The 18,696-nt window shown below is 46.3% G+C and overlaps 2 protein-coding genes across 2 annotated transcripts in view; both read left to right on the top strand.

Annotated features, from left to right (window-relative positions):
• The first annotated feature begins 5,275 nt into the window (after positions 1–5,275).
• LOC133766209 (zinc finger protein 852-like) lies at positions 5,276–17,547 on the top strand. The gene is given in 6 exon segments (XM_062199929.1): positions 5,276–5,338; positions 5,526–5,601; positions 11,069–11,177; positions 11,179–11,234; positions 13,434–14,686; positions 14,688–17,547. Coding segments are annotated over 6 exon segments (1,749 nt in total). The 3' UTR covers positions 14,880–17,547.
• Positions 11,105–18,696, top strand: part of ZNF445 (zinc finger protein 445) — a 45,406-nt gene continuing 37,814 nt past the window's right edge. Inside the window, exon 1 of the mRNA XM_062200526.1 lies at positions 11,105–11,234. The gene's annotated coding sequence lies outside the window, so the exon portion shown is untranslated. The remainder of the gene's footprint in view (positions 11,235–18,696) is intronic.

The following is an 18,696-nucleotide window of genomic DNA, read 5'->3' as shown; positions in this document are numbered from 1 at the left end:
AGAGGTTTAGATGAGCCATTTTCTGATGGAGTTATCCACGTATCTTTATGCATCGCATTGTAGCCCGGCAGGTGGGTCCTTTACAAGGTGCAAAGTAACCAGTCTCTTGAACCGCCCAGAAATCAGCCCTTGGGTCTACCTTTGGCCCAGACATGTTCCCCTCTTGTATCTGCACAGGCCAGCATAGAAACAGAGACATCGGAAGTCCTGCTGCACGATTCTCACAGGCTTGAAAGGGACTACCTTAGAGCAGTCTTTGTCCACAGAGCCTTAAGGCAACCTCCTGACATCAATTTCTCCTCTGCATTTGGAAATATCAGAAAGAAGTCACAGTTCCCCGGGCATAGCCTCTGACTAGATGTAACCCACTGGTGCACCAAAGCCTCCAAGGCTCAGAGTTTTTGAGCAGGAAATCTCTTAAGGCCAGGCCAAATGCTGTCCATCCCGATTTTCAAATTTACTTGACCGTGTCTGATACTGCAGTTCTGGCTGCCTGCTGCATGAGAAATGAGGATCTGAGACCAAGACTGAGTTATTTTTGGTCCTTAGGGCTGGTTCATGTTCAGCTGGTTGGTTTCCATTGTGAGGGCCTGGCCCATCTGGGCGGTGTGTCTAAACAGCAGAGCTATTTCTGTGTCCAGCATTGTGGACTTAATCTACTATCACTGGCTTGGGCAAGACATGCACCATGATGCCTCCCCAACAGCACCTTGGGGCACCTACATTGGTGCCAAAGACAACCCCAGAATGCCTGTAATCATTCTGTACCCCATCCTGACCTCCCTTAGAAACTATCACAGGAGCTTTGGTATAACAACAACCAGACAGGTAACCCAAATTCTACATTCCTTAAGTGAAACTCACTATCTACCACCAACCCACCAACAACTTTAAAAGGCAGTATCATTCACCCAGGGGTCCAGACTAGAATCCTGGATATCATCCAAGCTAGGTGACCGTGGGTGAGTTACTTAGCCTCTCTGTGCCGTAGCTTCCTCATATGTAAAAAGGATAAAAATAATTCCTAAATTGTGGAGTCATTGTAAAGATCGGATGTGATAAATCCTGTAATGCGGTTAGAGTGGTGCCTGGCACACTAAGTCCTACAGGTGTTTTCTGTCGTCATGTTCACATACTTGTTTCATCCCACTTCATCCCTTATGTCTAGACTTTTGCTAAGGCCCTCCAAGTTTGATAATATTCTTTGATAATAATAATAGAAAATACCTGTACTGCTTATTGTGCCGCTCTGTGTCACCATTGTCCCCTTTTTGTGTCAGATCCTGCCTGGAGGGGAGCAGTTGTGAGAAAAGCATCCCTTGGCACCTTTTAGTTGTAAGAAGAACACAGAGAGGAGCACAGTGAGGTCTGCAGTTCTCGGCCCCAAACTGCTCAAACTGTGACGTCATCTGTGTCGATATTCCCCTTTAAAAAGGCAGAACACTCATGTATGCCATAAAAGAAAATGGGGCCCTAGACACCCAAGAGAGTCAGAGTTTGCTGTAGCATGGACAGAAAGTTCAGCTACTGTGCTTGAATGGGGATGATGGAGCCCAAACCCTAGCTAGGAGAGCAGACAGATCTTTCATCTCAAAAGCTCCTATTTGCCCTTCGAGACTTAACTGAGAAGCCCCTTCTCTGGGAAGCCTGCTCAGCATCCATGTCCTAACCTTGATTAGGTGCCCTTTCTTTCTTTTCTTGTTTCCTCCTTCTTCCTCTTCTTCCTCTCCTTCCCCTCCTTCTCCTCCTTCTCCTCTTTCTCCTCCTTCTCTGTCTTCTTTTTTATAAAAGTTTATTCATAGGGCTGGCGTTCTGGTGTAGTGGGCCAAGCCTTTGCCTGCAGCACCGAAATCCCATATGGGTGCTGGTTTGAGTCCCGGCTTCTCCTCTTCCAATCCAGCTCTATGCTAATGGCTGAGAAGACAGTGGAGGATGGCCTAAGTGCTTAGGCCCCTGTACCCACATGAAATATGCAGATGGAGTTCCTGGCTCCTGGCTTTGGATCAGCTCAGCTCTGGCCATTGTGGCCATCTGGGGAGTGAACCAGCAGATGGAAAGATACTTCTTTCTGTGCATCTCTCTGTCTGTAACTCTACCTCTTTAGAAAAAAGATTTATTTATTTATTTGAAAGGCAGAGTCACAGAGACAGAGAGAGACGAGATCTTCCATCTGCTGGCTTATTCCCTAAATGGCCACAAAGGCCAGGGCTGGGCCAGGCCAAAGCTAGGAGCCAGGAACATCATCTGGGTCTCCCATGTGGGTGCAGGGGCCCAAGTACTTGGCCATCTTCTGTTTTCCCAGGTGCATTAGCAAGGAGCTGGATAAGAAGTAGAGCAGCTGGAACTTGAACTGGCATCCACATACGATGCAGATGTTGCAGGTGGTAGCTTAACCTGCTGCAGCACAGCACCAGCCCTGTCATTTTCTCTTCTGACAGTTGTTGGGCCATATGAATGATTCAAGAAGCTTGGAGTAAAGAGAACTCCTCTGGGGTTTAGGGTAGCCAGTAATTACCAACTGATACAAGGAAACTTAAAAATGCTAAGGATCAGGATGGCTGTAACCATGTGAACAAACTAAACTTCCTATGGCTCTGGGTCTGCTTCTCCTTCTCTTTCTCATATTGCCACACAAAGTCTTTCCAGGTTATACCCAGAGAGCATCCTGCTCTGAGTTCTGACCCTCTTGCTGAAACTGAGCACTTATACAGTTCCTTTGATGCTGATGCTAGATACCATCGAGTCCTAGTCTCCCAGTCTTTGTCCCTCAGTGTAGAGTTTCCCTGCCTTGATTTTATGATTGTAAATCAGCCTCCTACTAAAATTGAATTGAGGGAGTGGTATGGCAGGCCCAACAGGGTCCTTAAACCCAAAACTCATGAGCTCATTTATCTCCCCTATAAATAATATCTTGATGTTGGGTCTTGTCTTAAGGGCTTTCTTTCCCAGAAACCCCAGGCCCTGAACAAGAAGTAACTCCCACCTGACTAAGAGGAGCACACTTAGCTATCATCAGAACTTGCAAAGAACACGATAGCACTGACCGATTGTAGGAGGGCCGTGAGCACTGCAGGCCAACCGGGGACCTGGACATGAGTTTAACACTCACTTCTCAACTCCAACTTCAATCTGCAAGAACCTTTATCTCTAACCCCTGGAGGACCCTAGGGATTAAGCCATAGCTGCCCAACTCCTTCCTTTGAGCTTTGCAACAAATTGCCACATTTTTACCTCTCTGGTGTCAGCAATTGGCTTGTCAGGGAAGGAACTTAATTTTGAGGATTCTATAGCAGTTTCTCCTACTAGTATTAGGGGTATTCTACAGAAATCTTTTCCTGTTTGACTATATTCTTGGCCTTGATGTTTTGGATCATCCCTGCTTCCCTGTGTGGTGCCCATTTTTGGACAGGGATTTTAGATTTCCTGGGAACCTTGCACGTTAGCCTGTCCTATCCCACAGCATCTGGAATCCCGGCTAGGAGCCATGCCATCTCCCATTCTTCCTCTACAGGGAGGTGGGACAGAAGAGATCGTATGGAGTGCTGTAGTGAATAGGCCAATGGGTTCAGCTTCAGTGGTTATGCCGCATCAAGAGAGTGTTACCTGGTTCTTGACTTCCTTCAGTATAGAAACTAAGTTCAAGGTGCAAAGTGAAAGGAAGTTTACTGAGCCAGTGAGAAGGTGTTATGCCCAGTTCAGTCGTCCCCAAAGACCACCAAGGAGCCGATACCGCTGTAAAGCACACGAGAGTTTTATTGCAGGTCCGGGCCTGGTCTCTCAATCAACACTGATGCAGCGGGTCTGAATTGAGAGCCCTGACCCTTCAGTTAACAGGGTTTTTATAGGGTTTTCAGAGACATTCTATACATCATGGTACCATTTAGCAAATCATCTCATCCCACGGGAAATTCAAAGGACATCTCTTAGAACTGATTAGTGCATCCAGTGGCAGGAATGGACCTACTAAAGGTGGTTGGATGGCTTTGGGGTTGATGCCTTTTGAATTGATTGGCCGAAGCATAGGGTCCGAGTTGCTGGGGTGTACGTGCCGAACTGCAGGGTCTCAGGTAGCTATCAACCACCTTATCTACCCTGAGAAGACACCAGGGACTCTAGATATTTCTCTGTTATCTGCTAATCGGCTGTTGCTAGGAGAGTTTATCGCGAGGGGAGTTCATTTATTTACTTTTAGGAGCTTCTGGTTTAGGGTTCAGGGCCTGGTCAGGCCCAAGTTAGGCCTAATTTAAAATAGTTACACCTTGATCCAGGCTCAGGTCTCACAAAGGAGGATCAAAGCTCTCTGATTAACTGGAGACCAGTAGTGCAGAGAGCAGCCCCGGAGCCAGGAGTCTATTGGGGAAATGGGGCCCTGAGTCTTTTACAAGTAGTTTAACATTCTCTTTGCTTATTCCTCTTAGGCGGTAACATGAGCACAGGGTATGAGGCAGCTTTGAAAGGGGTTTTGGACTGGTTTTTTTTTTTCAAAGATTCATTTATTTGAAAGCAGAGTTACAGAGAGAGGGAGTGATACAGAGATCTTCAATTTGTTGGTTCACTTCCCAAATGGCTGCAATGGGCCAATGTGAAGCCAGGAAACAGGAGCTTCATCTGGGTCTCCCATGTGGGTTCAGAGGCCCAAGGACCTGCGCCGTCCTCTACTGCTTTCCCAGGTGCATTATCAGGGAGCTGGCTCAGAAGTGCAGCAGCGGGGGCTTGAACCAGTGCCCATATGGGATGCTGGCATTGCAGGCAGTGACTTAACCCGTTATGCCACAACGCTGGCCCCTGGGCTGGTTTTCTTGTTGTGTTCACAAGCACAGACACAAAAGGATATTTGGCCATGCCATGGTGCTTGTGCAAACAGGATTGGACTGCAAAATGAGGAAGAAGAAGGAGAGTGGGGAAGTCAGTGGCCATTTTAGACTTCGTGGTTCATTTCAGAAACCTTGCGGGAGGCCCTCTGTCCCTCTGTATGGATCTGCCTGCTCTATGGTTATTCCATTTCCTGACCCTGTTTTTCTTGGGCCACCCAAACCAATATGTGGCAGGCAAGGTGCTAGGAGCTTCAGAAAGGATGGTGTCACAAGCATTATGAACAGCCCCTCTCAAATCGCTCCTTCAACTTTGTGCTGCTCACCATTTGAAGTTTATTTGTATAATTTCTTGGCATTTTTTTTCCTCAGGAAGCCGTGGCTCCATCCATAGTGGGTCAGTGGGTGTAGGTGTTAGGAAAGGCTGTCGCGTGCACCCTGACAACCTTTGAACACTTGCAAACATGTGCCTGTGCCTGGAACGTTTCATTGCAAGGAGATCGAGAGCCCTTGCTTCCTGTGACCGGGTACGGCCTTGCTGACGAATGTCCGTGTTCCAGTCTCCATTTTGATCCCTAGCTTTGGATCTCTGCCGTGCCCGTGGGAGGAGGTCCTCCAGGGCAGCTCTGAGGTCCAGGAGCCTACGTGGCCCTCACAGGGAGGTGACAGGCGGACTGGGGAGAAGCGGAGATGTCGGCCCTCCCAGTTTCCTAGAGAGTCCGCGGGGGCCCGGGACGGCAGCGCGCACGCGCGACACTGACTGGAGGGGGCGCGGCGCCGGGGGCGCGAGGTGAGGGTGTAGCGCCGGGCTGTGGGCGGCCTGAGGGGGCGCGAGGTGAGGGTGTGCAGCGCCGGGCTGTGGGCGGCCTGAGGGGGCGCGAGGTGAGGGTGTGCAGCGCCGGGCTGTGGGCGGCCTGAGGGGTGGCGAGGTGAGGGTGTGCAGCGCCGGGCTGTGGGCGGCCTGAGGGGGCGCGAGGTGAGGGTGTGCAGCGCCGGGCTGTGGGCGGCCTGAGGGGGCGCGGGGTAAGAGTGTGCAGCGCCGGGCTGTGGGCGGCCTGAGGGGGCGCGGGGCCGGGGGCGCGAGGTGAGGGTGTGCAGCGCCGGGCTGTGGGCGGCCTGAGGGGGCGCGAGGTGAGGGTGTGCAGCGCCGGGCTGTGGGCGACCTGAGGGGTGGCGAGGTGAGGGTGTGCAGCGCCGGGCTGTGGGCGGCCTGAGGGGGCGCGAGGTGAGGGTGTGCAGCGCCGGGCTGTGGGCGGCCTGAGGGGGCGCGAGGTGAGGGTGTGCAGCGCCGGGCTGTGGGCGGCCTGAGGGGGCGCGAGGTGAGGGTGTGCAGCGCCGGGCTGTGGGCGGCCTGAGGGGGCGCGAGGTGAGGGTGTGCAGCGCCGGGCTGTGGGCGGCCTGAGGGGGCGCGGGGTAAGAGTGTGCAGCGTCGGGCTGTGGGCGGCCTGAGGGGGCGCGAGGTGAGGGTGTGCAGCGTCGGGCTGTGGGCGGCCTGAGGGGGCGCGAGGTGAGGGTGTGCAGCGCCGGGCTGTGGGCGGCATGACGGGGCCGAGGCCGCTGCTGCCTCGGAACCGTAAGCCCCGGGAGCGGCGGAGACCCTTGGCCTTGCGCGCGGCGGCGGGCGGCGTTGGCTTGAAGCTGCGCCGGGGGCCGGTGGGCGGGCGGGCGGCGTTGGCTTTAAGCTGCGCCGGGGGCCGGTGGGCGGGCCGGGGATCCTGTCAGCCGCCGTGGTGAGGGGCCAGCCCTGACTTCCTTCAGGAATGCGGATGAAGCGCATTCCCCGGGGGCCATTAGAATGCAGGGGTAAGTGGAAGGAAAAAGTGTCCTCAGTTCGCAAATCTTAGCCTCCGGGCTGCTCGACGTGGAGAAACCTTGCGGATGGGTATGCGCCCTCATGCACGCGGGTTGACACAGTGTGGTTGTGAAATGGGATCGTGCTGGTGTTCTTTCAGAAGCAAGCACGATGACATACACAGAACATTTACCGTACAATAGATTAAAATGTAACATCCCCAGTACTTAAAAATTAGGATTCTGTGGCACTAACCACTTCGATTTTCTGATCTGCAAAGTCGTTGACTATTCAGTCAGCCTCCTTAATAGATGGCCGTGCTAGTTCTAACCGCTTTTCAGTTGATCCTTGTTTTTTTTGTTTTTTTTTTTTAATTTTTTTAGGATAAACGTTAGTATCATTTATGAGCAATGTTAGGTGGTGTATCCTTTCTTTCCGAACAGTTTTCTGGATTTTTCATTTTTCTTGTCTAATTACATGGGCCAGAACTACATTGTGTGATTCTTGCCAATTTTAGTGTTGAGGCTTTTATTGTCTTTACCATTTAGTATCACATTTATTGTAGATTTCTTTTGACTGTTTTTAATCTCAGTTTAGAGATGTTTCCATAAGATTGCTGAGTGTGCCCACAAAGGAGCTATAATTATAGTTGTTGTAGACTTTTTTTTTATTTGACAGGTAGAGTTATAGACAGTGAGAGAGAGACAGAGACAGAGAGAAAAGTCTTCCTTCTGTTGGTTCACTCTCCAAATGGCTGCTACGGCCGGTGCTGTGCCCATCCAAAGCCAGGAGCCAGGTGCTTCTCCTGGTCTCCCATGCGGGTGCAGGGCCCAAGCACTTGGGCCATCCTCCACTGCTTTCCCAGGCCACAGCAGAGAGCTGGACTGGAAGAGGAGCAACCGGGGTTAGAACCCCGTGGCCCATATGGCATGCTGGTGCTGCAGGCGGAGGATTAACCAAGTGAGCCACCGCACCAGCCCCTGTAGACTGTTCTTTAATTTTAAGAGAATGCCAGTCCAGTGAATAGCCTTATGCCAGTAAATGGGAAAACCCAGATGAACACTTGGTTTGTTTCCTCCTTGTGACTGTTGGGAATGGATTCTGCTATGAACATTTCTACTACCAGTTTTTTCTTTGAACAGCTATTTTAGTTTGTCTTGGATTTATACCTAGGAATAGGATTGCCAGATCAAATAGTAACTGTGTGTATAACTTAACTATGTTTTGGAGAACTGCCAGAATATTTTCTTAAGTGTCTGTATCAATTATATTTCCACCAGAAGTGTATGAGATTCTAATACCTCCATGACCTCCCAATGCATATTATTATCTGACTTTTTATTCTAACCAACCTAGTGAGTGTGAAGTTGTATCTTCTTGTTGTGTTGATCTGTGTTTCCTGATAACTGAAGTTGTTAGCCAGTCCTTTGTGATTTTTTGGTCATTTTGTATTTTCTTTGGAGAAATGTTTATTCAGACCCTTTGCCCATTTTTAAATTGGATTTTTTTCTTACTGAGTTGTAAGAGTTATTTATATATTCCAGATAAAAGATTTTATTAGATCATTTGTGTATTTTTTCTCCCAATCTATGGGCTATCTTTTCACTTTCTTCATTTATCCATTGAAACAAAATCATTTTTCCATTTGATCAGATCTAAGTTACCTGTTTCTTGTTATCATGTACTGTTCATTTGTATTTGGCAAGGATTCTTGCCAAATTCATTGTCACAGAGATCTATACTTTCTTATAAGAGTTTTGTAGTTTTAGTTTTACATGTAGATCTTTGGTTGGTATTGACTTACTTTTGTATATGGTGTGTGTGCAATAGGACTCCAACTTTAGGCTTTTGCAAGTAAATTCCCAGTTGTTTCAGAACTATTTGAAAAGACGATTTTTCCACTTTGAGTGATACTAGCACCCTTATTAAAAAAATGACTATAGATGTATGGGTTTATTTTTGAATTTTAATTCTTTTTATCTATGAGAGTCTACATCAGAAATTTCACATAAAAATGAAATTAAAATATAATTTTAATAAGTTTTTTTTTACTTGACAGAGTTATAGACAGTGAGAGAGAGAGACAGAGAGAAAGGTCTTCCTTCTGTTGGTTCACCCCCTAAATGGCTACTACAGCCAGGACTGAGCTGATCTGAAGCCAGGAGCCAGGTGTTTCCTCCAGGTCTCCCATGTGGGTGCAGGGGCCCAAGCACTTGGGCCATCCTTCACTGCCTTCCTGGGCCATAGTAGAGAGCTAGACTGGAAGAGGAGCAACCGGGACTAGAATCCAGTGCCCATATGGGATGCTGGTGCCGCAGGCAGAGGATTAACCAAGTGAGCCACGGCGCCAGCCAGTTTAATAAGTTTTTTTTTTTTTTAAAAAAGACTTATTTATTTGAAAGACAGAATTACAGAGAGAGAGAGGTAGAGCCAGAGAGAGAGAGGTCTTGCATTCTGCTGGTTCACTCCCCAAATGACTGCAATGGCCAGAGCTGAGTTGATACAAAGCCAGGAGCCAGGAACTTCCTCCGAGTCTCCCACATGGGTGCAGGGGCCCAAGGAGTTGGGCCATCTTCTGCTGCTTTCCCAGGCCATAGTAGAGAGCTGGATCAGAAGTAGAGCAGCTGGAACTTGTACCAGTGCCCATATGGGATGCTGGCACTACAGGCGGTGGCCTTACCTGCTACGCCACAGCGCTGGCCCCTCAACTTACTCTTAACATTATTTGCTATATGGATCTCTTGAGTTTCATATGAATTTTAAGATCAGCTTTCATTTTCTAAAAAGAAGCATTCTTGTACTCTGTTAGAGATTGTATTGTATCTGTAGATAAATTATCAAAAATCCATTGGGCATGAGTTTGAAGAAAGAAGGGGAACCAGAATGTTTTGACAAGCATCTGGATTAATTGACAATATTTAGCAAATGAGGAAAGGAAGGTGGGAAGAACATGCATCTTGTTTTTCAAAGGATTATTTACTTATTTGAAAAGCAGAGAGAGGCCGGCGCTGTGGCTCAACAGGCTAATCCTCTGCCTTGCGGCGCCAGCTCACCAGGTTCTAGTCCCGGTTGGGGCGCCGGATTCTATCCCAGTTGCCCCTCTTCCAGGCCAGCTCTCTGCTATGGCCCGGGAAGGCAGTGGAGGATGGCCCAAGTCTTTAGGTCCTGCACCCGCATGGAAGACCAGGAGAAGCACCTGGCTCCTGGTTTCGGATCAGCGCGATGTGCTGGCCGCAGTGGCCATTGGAGGGTGAACCAACGGCAAAAAGGAAGACCTTTCTCTCTGGCTCTCTCTCACTATCCACTCTGCCTGTTAAAAAAAAAAAAAAAAAAAAAAAGCAGAGAGAGAAACTTTGTTTCCATCTGCTGCTTCACTTCTCAAATGCCTGTAATAGCCAGAGCTAGTCCATACTGAAGTCAGGAGTCAGGAACTCCATCCAGGTCTCCACTGGATGGCAGGAACCCCAGTACTTGGGCCATTATCTGCTGTCTCCCAAGCACATTAACAGAAAACTGGCTAGAAGCCCAGAGTGGCTAGGATTTGAACCAGGCAATCCCATATAAGACAAAGGCACCCCAGGCTTCACCTACTGTGACACAACACCAGCCCCAGAAAAACATGCATTTTAGACACCAAACTTAAGGTGTTGTGAGACACCCAAGTGAAATGTCCAGTAAGCAGTGGACATAGGCAGTGGAGCCTGGGGGAGAAGTGAGGACTGTGAGAGTAGTGGCGAAGTCAGTGAGACTGGTGACAGAAAAAAGAAGAAAACAGTAGGGACTGGAATTCCGAGGATGTCCACAGTTAGAGGGTAGGAGCAGGAAGAAAGACGGAGGTGTGAGGTGGAAAACAGGCTTGTGCTAGGTGCTAGGGAAGCCTTGGTGGAGAGAATGTGGTCAGAAGTGTAGTTTCCTTCAGAGAGGCTGAAGAGAATGAGTGCTGGGAGAAAGACCTTCTACTGAGCCCTCCAAGGAAAATTCACAGCATCGTTGGGATCATACCTTTTGGAAGAAGGATAACAGTTTTATGGAACTGCCTGGGATCTCTTTTGACTAAACTCAATGGGAGTATAGGTCTTATGGTGGTAAGGCAGGACTCGTCCTGCTCACAGCTTTCTTCCCCTCCTCATCTCAACTGGCTTCTGCAGTTCCTGCCTTCTCCAAGCGGGAAACTTAGGATACAGAAGTGGCCACTGTGCCTTGGATGGTCAGGCCTCAGATGAGCATGGCTCTATTTTCTCGAGTTCTGGTGTATGTGGTCCAAGCTGGAGCTCACCCCCAGGGCTCTGCTCCTCTGGGATGGTGCCTGTGGCTCTCCTACCTAACTGCTTCCCCTGGAGCTGGGTTCCTACTTGTAGTTAGTGGACTCTGTGCTGCCCTGGACTTGTCCTATGGGATGGATCATCCTAGCTCACCAAGAGCCTGAACATTGTTTCCTTTGTATCTCTGATGCCTCTACCCTTAGATTGGGAATGTTCCCGAGCCATAGAAGCTTGTTATTCCAGGAAGACTACAGTGTCTGAGGACCTGTCTGTGGACTCTGCTCAGAAGAAGTGGAAAGGTCCAGCCCTCAGCCAGAGCCCTGCACCAGAACATGATGCCAGAAAACCACCACAGTATGGCCGCTCTGGGTAATGATTTTATTCCCCAGTCGCTTTGAGCCTGCGTTGGGTGCATTTTCTTTGCTGTATTGTCATTCTTTTAAAAATTTTATTATGAGGATTTCCAAGCATAAGTGAAGTAGCAGAGTGAACTTCTGCATCCATCACTCAGTTTAACATTCTTTTTACTTCATAATTGACTGAACTATGGTGGTTTTGTTAAGGAGTTTTTTAGTTTTAAGGAATAAAGGATCACTCAAGTTGGGGTAACATGGTAAGGAGCTGTGTGTTGTTGACTTAAAGGAATGGGAACCCCAAACTAACAGATCAGTTAGACAAGATTGTGGGAAATGGAGTCATGTGAAAACTAGGCCCTTAACCCAAAGCAACCCAGGATTCTCAGCCCAAAAGCAAACAAATATTTATGCCAGCATTCCAGTGTGCTCTCTGTTTTCTTTCTGTCTCTTCTTACTGTCCTCATGTCTTCACTCTAAATCCTTTGTGAAGGAATCATCATAAATCCTGCTTAATTCTATTTTCCGTTCCCTTATACTTGTTGTTGGCCAATGTCTTAAGTTGGCTCCATGAGTCATTTCAGTTTCTTCTCTGGCTTGCATTATGTGTGTCCTGTTTTCCATTTAAAAATTTACTCGGGGCCGGCGCCGTAGCTTAACAGGCTAATCCTCTGCCTTGCGGCGCCGGCACACCGGGTTCTAGTCCCGGTCGGGGCGCCGGATTCTATCCCGGTTGTTCCTCTTCCAGGCCAGCTCTCTGCTATGGCCCGGGAAGGCAGTGGAGGATGGCCCAAGTGCTTGGGCCCTGCACCCGCATGGGAGACCAGGAGAAGCACCTGGCTCCTGGCTTCGGATCAGCGAGATGCGCTGGCCGCAGTGGCCATTGGAGGGTGAACCAACGGCAAAAAGGAAGACCTTTCTCTCTGTCTCTCTCTCACTATCCACTCTGCCTGTCTAAATAAATTAAAAAAAAAAAATTTACTCGGGGAAGGATTCTGATTGGTAGAGCCATTAATTATCATCTCTGTTTTGACAATCTTTGGCTCAGGCCAGGGCAGAGGCTAATCATTAACCCTTGGATAAGCTACACTTGGGTCTAGCACCTGGCTCTGGCGTAATCATCTATGGTCTTTCATGGGATGCTCAGGATCACATGACACAAAATGTGGTTGTCTAAAATTTCTTTGCAAAGGCTAGGGCAGGAGAGGTCTTGTGAATGACATGTTTAGTAGAACAGACAGTTTGGCAGAGTGGGCATAGCAGTCATTGACTCAGACAACTTTGACCTTCCATATGGTAATGCTATGATACCTGTGGCCCTGTTTAAGACATGATTGAAAGGAGCCAGCGTATTGCTATGAAACTGTGGCCATGATTGCTATTTCCTTTCTCAGATTTTGTATTAAAATATTCAGATTCAAGGCAAATCTTCAACTTTTCAATTTACTTTTTATTCTAGGGAACCAAGATCCCACAGATAAATTTTAATTCATATTTCAGATTATTGATGTGCTTCTTGATTTTTTATATGAATATAGAACTGGCTCCCACCAGAGTGGTATCCTGGGAATCAGTGGCATCCCCACTTTTGGAGCTCTGCTGTCTCCTTCAACACTGTTCCCCAAGATTTCAGAACCTACAGCTTCTCCAAATCTTGTCACCATCCTGTCATATAGACCTCTCCTTTCTGTGCACTTTTCTAACCATACTGTCATTACATAGATTTCTTAACAGCTCACTCCCATCTTTGCGCTCTTTCTTGTGTTTGATTGAGATATTTGCCAGACTTGTCTCTTGCAGCATTTTATCTCAGAAGTGTGGAACCATATAATGCCTTGGTTGGAAAGGAACTTAGAAATGCTCAGCTTGTTAAGGAAATTCAACATCTCAGTGACTTCTCTAAGATTCCTCCATGCTTTACAGTCTGTGCTGCTGCTTTCCAATTGTCATTGTCACTTTGCTCTGCTGACTCAAACTCTGTCCTGTCATTTTTTTCACCTTCCTTCAATGACCATCTTCCCCCTATTTTTCTGTCCCTGAATTAACCATTAAGCTACTTCATATTTCCTCCTTTGTTCTCAGTGTCTCATTTTATTCCTTAACCTTCTGGAACCTTTTATGACTTTTCTTCAAGTCCATGGGATCTTCGTGATTCTTTCTGATCCCTCAACAGCACAAGAAATGATAAAAGTTGTTTTCTTCTTTCTTTTGGCAGCAGGTAGAAACATGGAGGAGAGTTCAGAACTGACTCCAGAGCAGGACCTATCTAAAGGATTGGAGTCATCTGATAGGATGTCAGGGGGACTGTTTGGGGTAGTTCCTGGGGGACGGGAACCTGAAGCTGCCTGTGGAGATACTTTAGAGAAGCTAGAAGGGCAGCCTTCAAGTGAAGAAGGGAGCAGACTGCAAAGTGATTTCTTCAAAATAAGACACAAAGATAAGGAAAAATCCACAGATGATACATGTGAGGGTTATAAGGAAGCAGAGGAACGTGGGAAGCTGACCTCCAGTTTGGTTGAACATCAAGGAGGCCTGAAGGGACAGAAGTTCTACCAGTGTAATGAATGTGGCAAATTCTTTAGTTGGCGTTCCCACCTCATTGGCCACCAGAGAATCCACACGGGAGAGAAACCCTATGCATGTAATGAGTGTGGGAAGACCTTCAGGCAGAGCTCTCAGCTCATTGTTCACCTCAGAACCCACACAGGGGAAAAACCCTATGAATGCCGGGAGTGCGGGAAGACCTATCGGCACAGCTCCCATCTCATTCAACACCAGAGACTCCACAATGGGGAGAAACCTTATAAATGCAGTGAATGTGCAAAAGCGTTTAATCAGAGTTCCAAACTCTTGGATCATCAGAGGACCCATACTGGGGAGAAACCTTATGAATGCAAGGAGTGTGGAGCAGCTTTTGGTCGTGGTAAAAATCTTGCGCGGCACCAAGTCCTTCACACTGGTAAGAAACCTTACAAGTGTAATGAGTGTGGGAAGGCTTTTTGTTCCAGCAGAAATCTTACTGACCATCAAAGAATCCACACCGGGGAGAAGCCTTACCAGTGTAATGAATGTGGCAAGGCCTTCAGTCGGCGTAAATGTCTCATTCGTCACCAGGGCCTCCATACTGGGGATCGACCATACACATGTAGTGAATGTGGCAAAGCCTTCAGCCAGATCTCTCAGCTTGTTGACCATGAGCGAATGCATACTGGAGAGAAACCTTTTGAATGTGGCGAGTGTGGGAGGGCATTCAGTCTGAGTAAATGCCTTATTCGGCACCAGAGACTTCACTCAGGTGAAAAGCCCTATAAATGCAGAGAGTGTGGAAAATCCTTCAGTCAGAACTCTCACCTCATCATACACCAGAGAATTCACACAGGCGAGAAGCCCTATGACTGTAAGGAGTGTGGGAGGGTCTTCAGTTACAGCTCCAGCCTTATGGTACATCAGAGAACTCATACCGGGGAAAAAGCCTTATAGGTGCAATGATTGTGGGAAAGCATTTAGTGACAACTCACAGCTTATTGTACACCAGAGAGTTCACACTGGAGAGAAACCCTATGAATGTATTGAGTGTGGGAAAGCCTTCAGTCAGCGTTCCACCTTCAATTATCACCAGCAAACTCACACTGGAGAGAAACTCTCAGGTCTGGCTCAGTAGTTTTCTAAAGCCTAGTTCTTTGAGAGAGGGAGCAAAAATATTGAGTTAATCTTTCTTTGTAAGTAAGATGCTCACACTGTTTCTCTTGGAACCACTAATCAAAATGGATCATTCTCTTAATTCTTTCTTTTGCAGCACCAACGTTAGTACAGTTCTTCCCTGTTATTGGGAAAGTAAGGACTACACATTTTATTTACTCATAAGTCTCTTTCTGTTTTTTCATCATTTAAAAATCTCATTTATTAGCATTCATTCCATAATCAGATTATGTTTCTGTTTTTAAACAAACTTTTTTTTTTTTTTTTTTAAAGCAGAATGACAGAAAGGGAACAGAAGAGAGAGCGAGTGAGCAAGTGAGCTTCTATCTCTGTTTCACTTTCCAAATGCCTGCAAGATTTAGGGCTGGACCAGGTCAAAGCCCAGAGCCTAGAACTCCATCGAAGTCTAGTACTGGGACCATCATGTGCTGTCACCTGGAGTCATTAGCTGGAAGCAGAATCAGAGTTGGAGGTGGACTCAACCCCAGGCATTCTGATATGGGATTCAGGCTTCTCCAGGGCAGCTTAATCTACTGTCCTAGATTGAGTATTTCTGAAGTGCATTGATCATAGCTTTATTCAATTGCATCTACTCTGTGTACATAAGTCATTTCACAAGACCCTTCTGTAGGGCAAATTTTATGTCATGTTAAACTTATCACTTCTTCTTACCTAGGACCCTCCACATCTACTTTTTTTTTTTTTTGACAGGCGGAGTGGACAGTGAGAGAGAGAGACAGAGAGAAAGGTCTTCCTTTGCCGTTGGTTCACCCTCCAATGGCCGCCGCGCTGCGGCCGGCACACCGCGCTGATCCGAAGGCAAGAGCCAGGTGCTTCTCCTGGTCTCCCATGAGGTGCAGGGCCCAAGCACTTGGGCCATCCTCCACTGCCCTCCCAGGCCATAGCAGAGAACTGGCCTGGTAGAGGGGCAACCGGGACAGAATCTGGCGCCCCGACTGGGACTAGAACCCGGTGTGCCGGCGCCGCAGAAGGAGGATGAGCCTATTGAGCTGCGGCACCGGCCTTTCCACATCTACTTTTTAAGCTTAATGGTAATCTATTAACTTCTCATTTCTTATATTCCCTACTTAGAAAACCTCTATGAGTGATCTGTTTTCCTCTCAAGTTCAAAATCTGTCTAATTTCTGAAAGACTTTCTTTTTTCAGATGTTGATTCTTCTTAAACCTCTATTGATTGGACCTCAGTTATTCAAATTAGCTGGTGCTTTTGTATGCATCTGTTAAGTTGCCTTGTTAATTGCTCTTAATGAGGATACTATTATACCAACTTGCAGTCTCTTTTGAGTTTGGTGAAGGTATCTTTTCTTTTAATATATAAATAATAGTTTGATCACTCATCCTTAAATGATTTCTTAAACTTTATTTTCTTCTCCCATATTTACTGGACTAGAAACTTTGAAAGAAGTGGCATCTCATCATAGGATATTGTTACTGGCTTTGCCGTGGCCCAGCCCTGGGTTTTGCAGACATTTGGGGAGTAGATGGAACATTTCTTTTTCTCTTGCTCTGCCTTTCAAATATATAAAAATGAGCCTATCTTAAAAATATTCAGATAGACTTTTTTCTTTTTAACTCTTTTTACTTTGGGAGCTACCAGATACCAGGGAAGAGTCCAACTCTATATCAGCATGTGGATGCAGCCCAGCACCTTGACTTAGATATTTCTGGTCAGGTTTTCGTTAGCCTCACACTGCCTGTTGGATGCTCTGTTTTACCTTTTGGTACTTATCTGCTCATGTTCTTCTATAAGATTCTGGAGAGTGGGAACCAGCATTATTCAAATGGCTACCAGGCTGGGGTAGGTACTTGGTAAAAATGAATGCCCTGGCATTCTGAGAAAGCCAGACACTCTGAGGGAGTAAAAAATGGCTGCATTTGAAAGCTGTACCTCAGTTCCTGTTGGTAATTGCTATTATAAACAAAATTACTTTTAAAGAAATTATATGTAGAGCCAGTGACCTTGATAAATATATATCATTTTAATAGTTTATTTCATATCCTGGGTCTGTTTATAAAATGATTTGTTTAATCTCTATTGCCAATCTTATGCCACTTTTGTTTACATTTGCCAAAACATCAAACAGTGTTTGTTTCATAGTGGATTACCTGCATTCCATGTCTTATTCCCAGTAGGGGAATGTTTTTAGTGTTTTGCAGTTTCATATGGTGTTCATTATTGGGTTCTGATAAATAGGCCATTGTATTTAGGAAGTTTCCTTTTATTCTTATTCCTGTTTTTAGAAGAAGCATTTTATTATAGTGGTTATGAGCACACAATTTGTAGTCAAATCTTGTCTCTACCACTTTGCTAAGTTTATGACTGTGAGCAAATCACTTAGCTTCTTTGGGTCTCAGTTCTATGAGCTATCTCAGGGTTGTGAAAACTCAAGTTGAATATTTATAAGGTACTTAAAAACTGTACTTAGAACACAGTACACACTATGGCAATTAGAGTTTTTTTTTAATTAGGAATGATTGCTAAGTACCATCAAGTCTTCAGAATTTGTGGTAATTTTATGAGCTCTCTACTTTTTTGTAATAGAATTTGTTAACAACTTTGCTAATAATTGAAATGTCTATACTTCTTGAATAAAATATACTCCTGGTGATTTTGTTGTTAAGTACAGAACTAGATTAATTTTGGTAATGTTTTGGTGGCTTTGAAAAATGAATTTGGAAGATTTTTAAAAATTTTGTTTCATCTTTTACTACTTGGGAGAGTTCTTTATTCATTGAAGGCTTTCTAGAAATAACGACCTCATTCTTTTTGGTTGTGGGTGGAGGGTTGGTAGGGACATATCTTTAGCAACTGTGGTAGTCAGCTTGAGCTGCTGTGATGAAATGCTATGGACTGGGTTACTTATTCACAGTTCTCTAAGCTTGAAAGAGAAACATCAAGGTGACAGCATGGCCGAGTGTTGGTGAGAGTTCTCTTTCTGGTTTGCAGATGTTTACCATCTTGCTGTGTCCTTATGTGTTGGAGAGAATAAGAGCACTGGTGCCCCTTCACTTCTTTTAAGGGTGTTAATCCCATTGTGAGTGTCCCTGTCCAAACCTAACCCTAATTACCTCCCAAAGGCTCTGTCCAAACTCCCTCCAGTACCATTACATTTAGGACTAGGACTTCAACATAAACATTCATTCCCTAACCTTCCACTTTGGCTCACACCCCAACATGTCCTTGAGTGCAAAATAAAAGTCTTAATTCATTCTAGTATTGACTAAAGTTCAAAGTCACACTTAAATTTCTAAGCCGTACAGAGGTGAAACTATACATCTTAACCCTGACTCTGAATTCCTCTCCAGCTGTGAACCTGTGAAACCAAGAGGTGTGCCTCCAGAATACAATGGTGAGACATTCCAATTCTAAAGGGGAGACATTGGAAGGAATTAAGGAAGGATGGGTCCTATCTAAGCAGAAAACTTAACAAGGCAAATTCCATAAGATCTTAAGACTCAAGAGTAATCCTCTTTGGTTTGATGCTGTCTCCTGCATGATCCCTAGGCTGGTGGTCCTGACCCTGTACATCTGTCAGGCAGAGGTCCTTCCCTGTTGGAGGCCTTCTGGCCTGTTGAAACAGTGTCCCTGCTGGTCTCTGAATAGCAAAGAGAAGGGTGGTTCTTTCCTTCTGTTGAACAGTACATGTTCACAGGCTTCCTCATCCCTGGCTGCAGGACTCCAGGTACATTCTATTGGAGCTAAGGACTTTAGTGTATGAATTTTGGGAAACACAGTTCAGTCCATAGCAGTACTTCAA

This window comes from Lepus europaeus, chromosome 9 (assembly GCF_033115175.1).
Source record: "Lepus europaeus isolate LE1 chromosome 9, mLepTim1.pri, whole genome shotgun sequence".
Taxonomy (NCBI): domain Eukaryota; kingdom Metazoa; phylum Chordata; class Mammalia; order Lagomorpha; family Leporidae; genus Lepus; species Lepus europaeus.
Note: the sequence above shows the minus strand (reverse complement) of the source record. Positions and strands in the feature narration are given on the sequence as shown.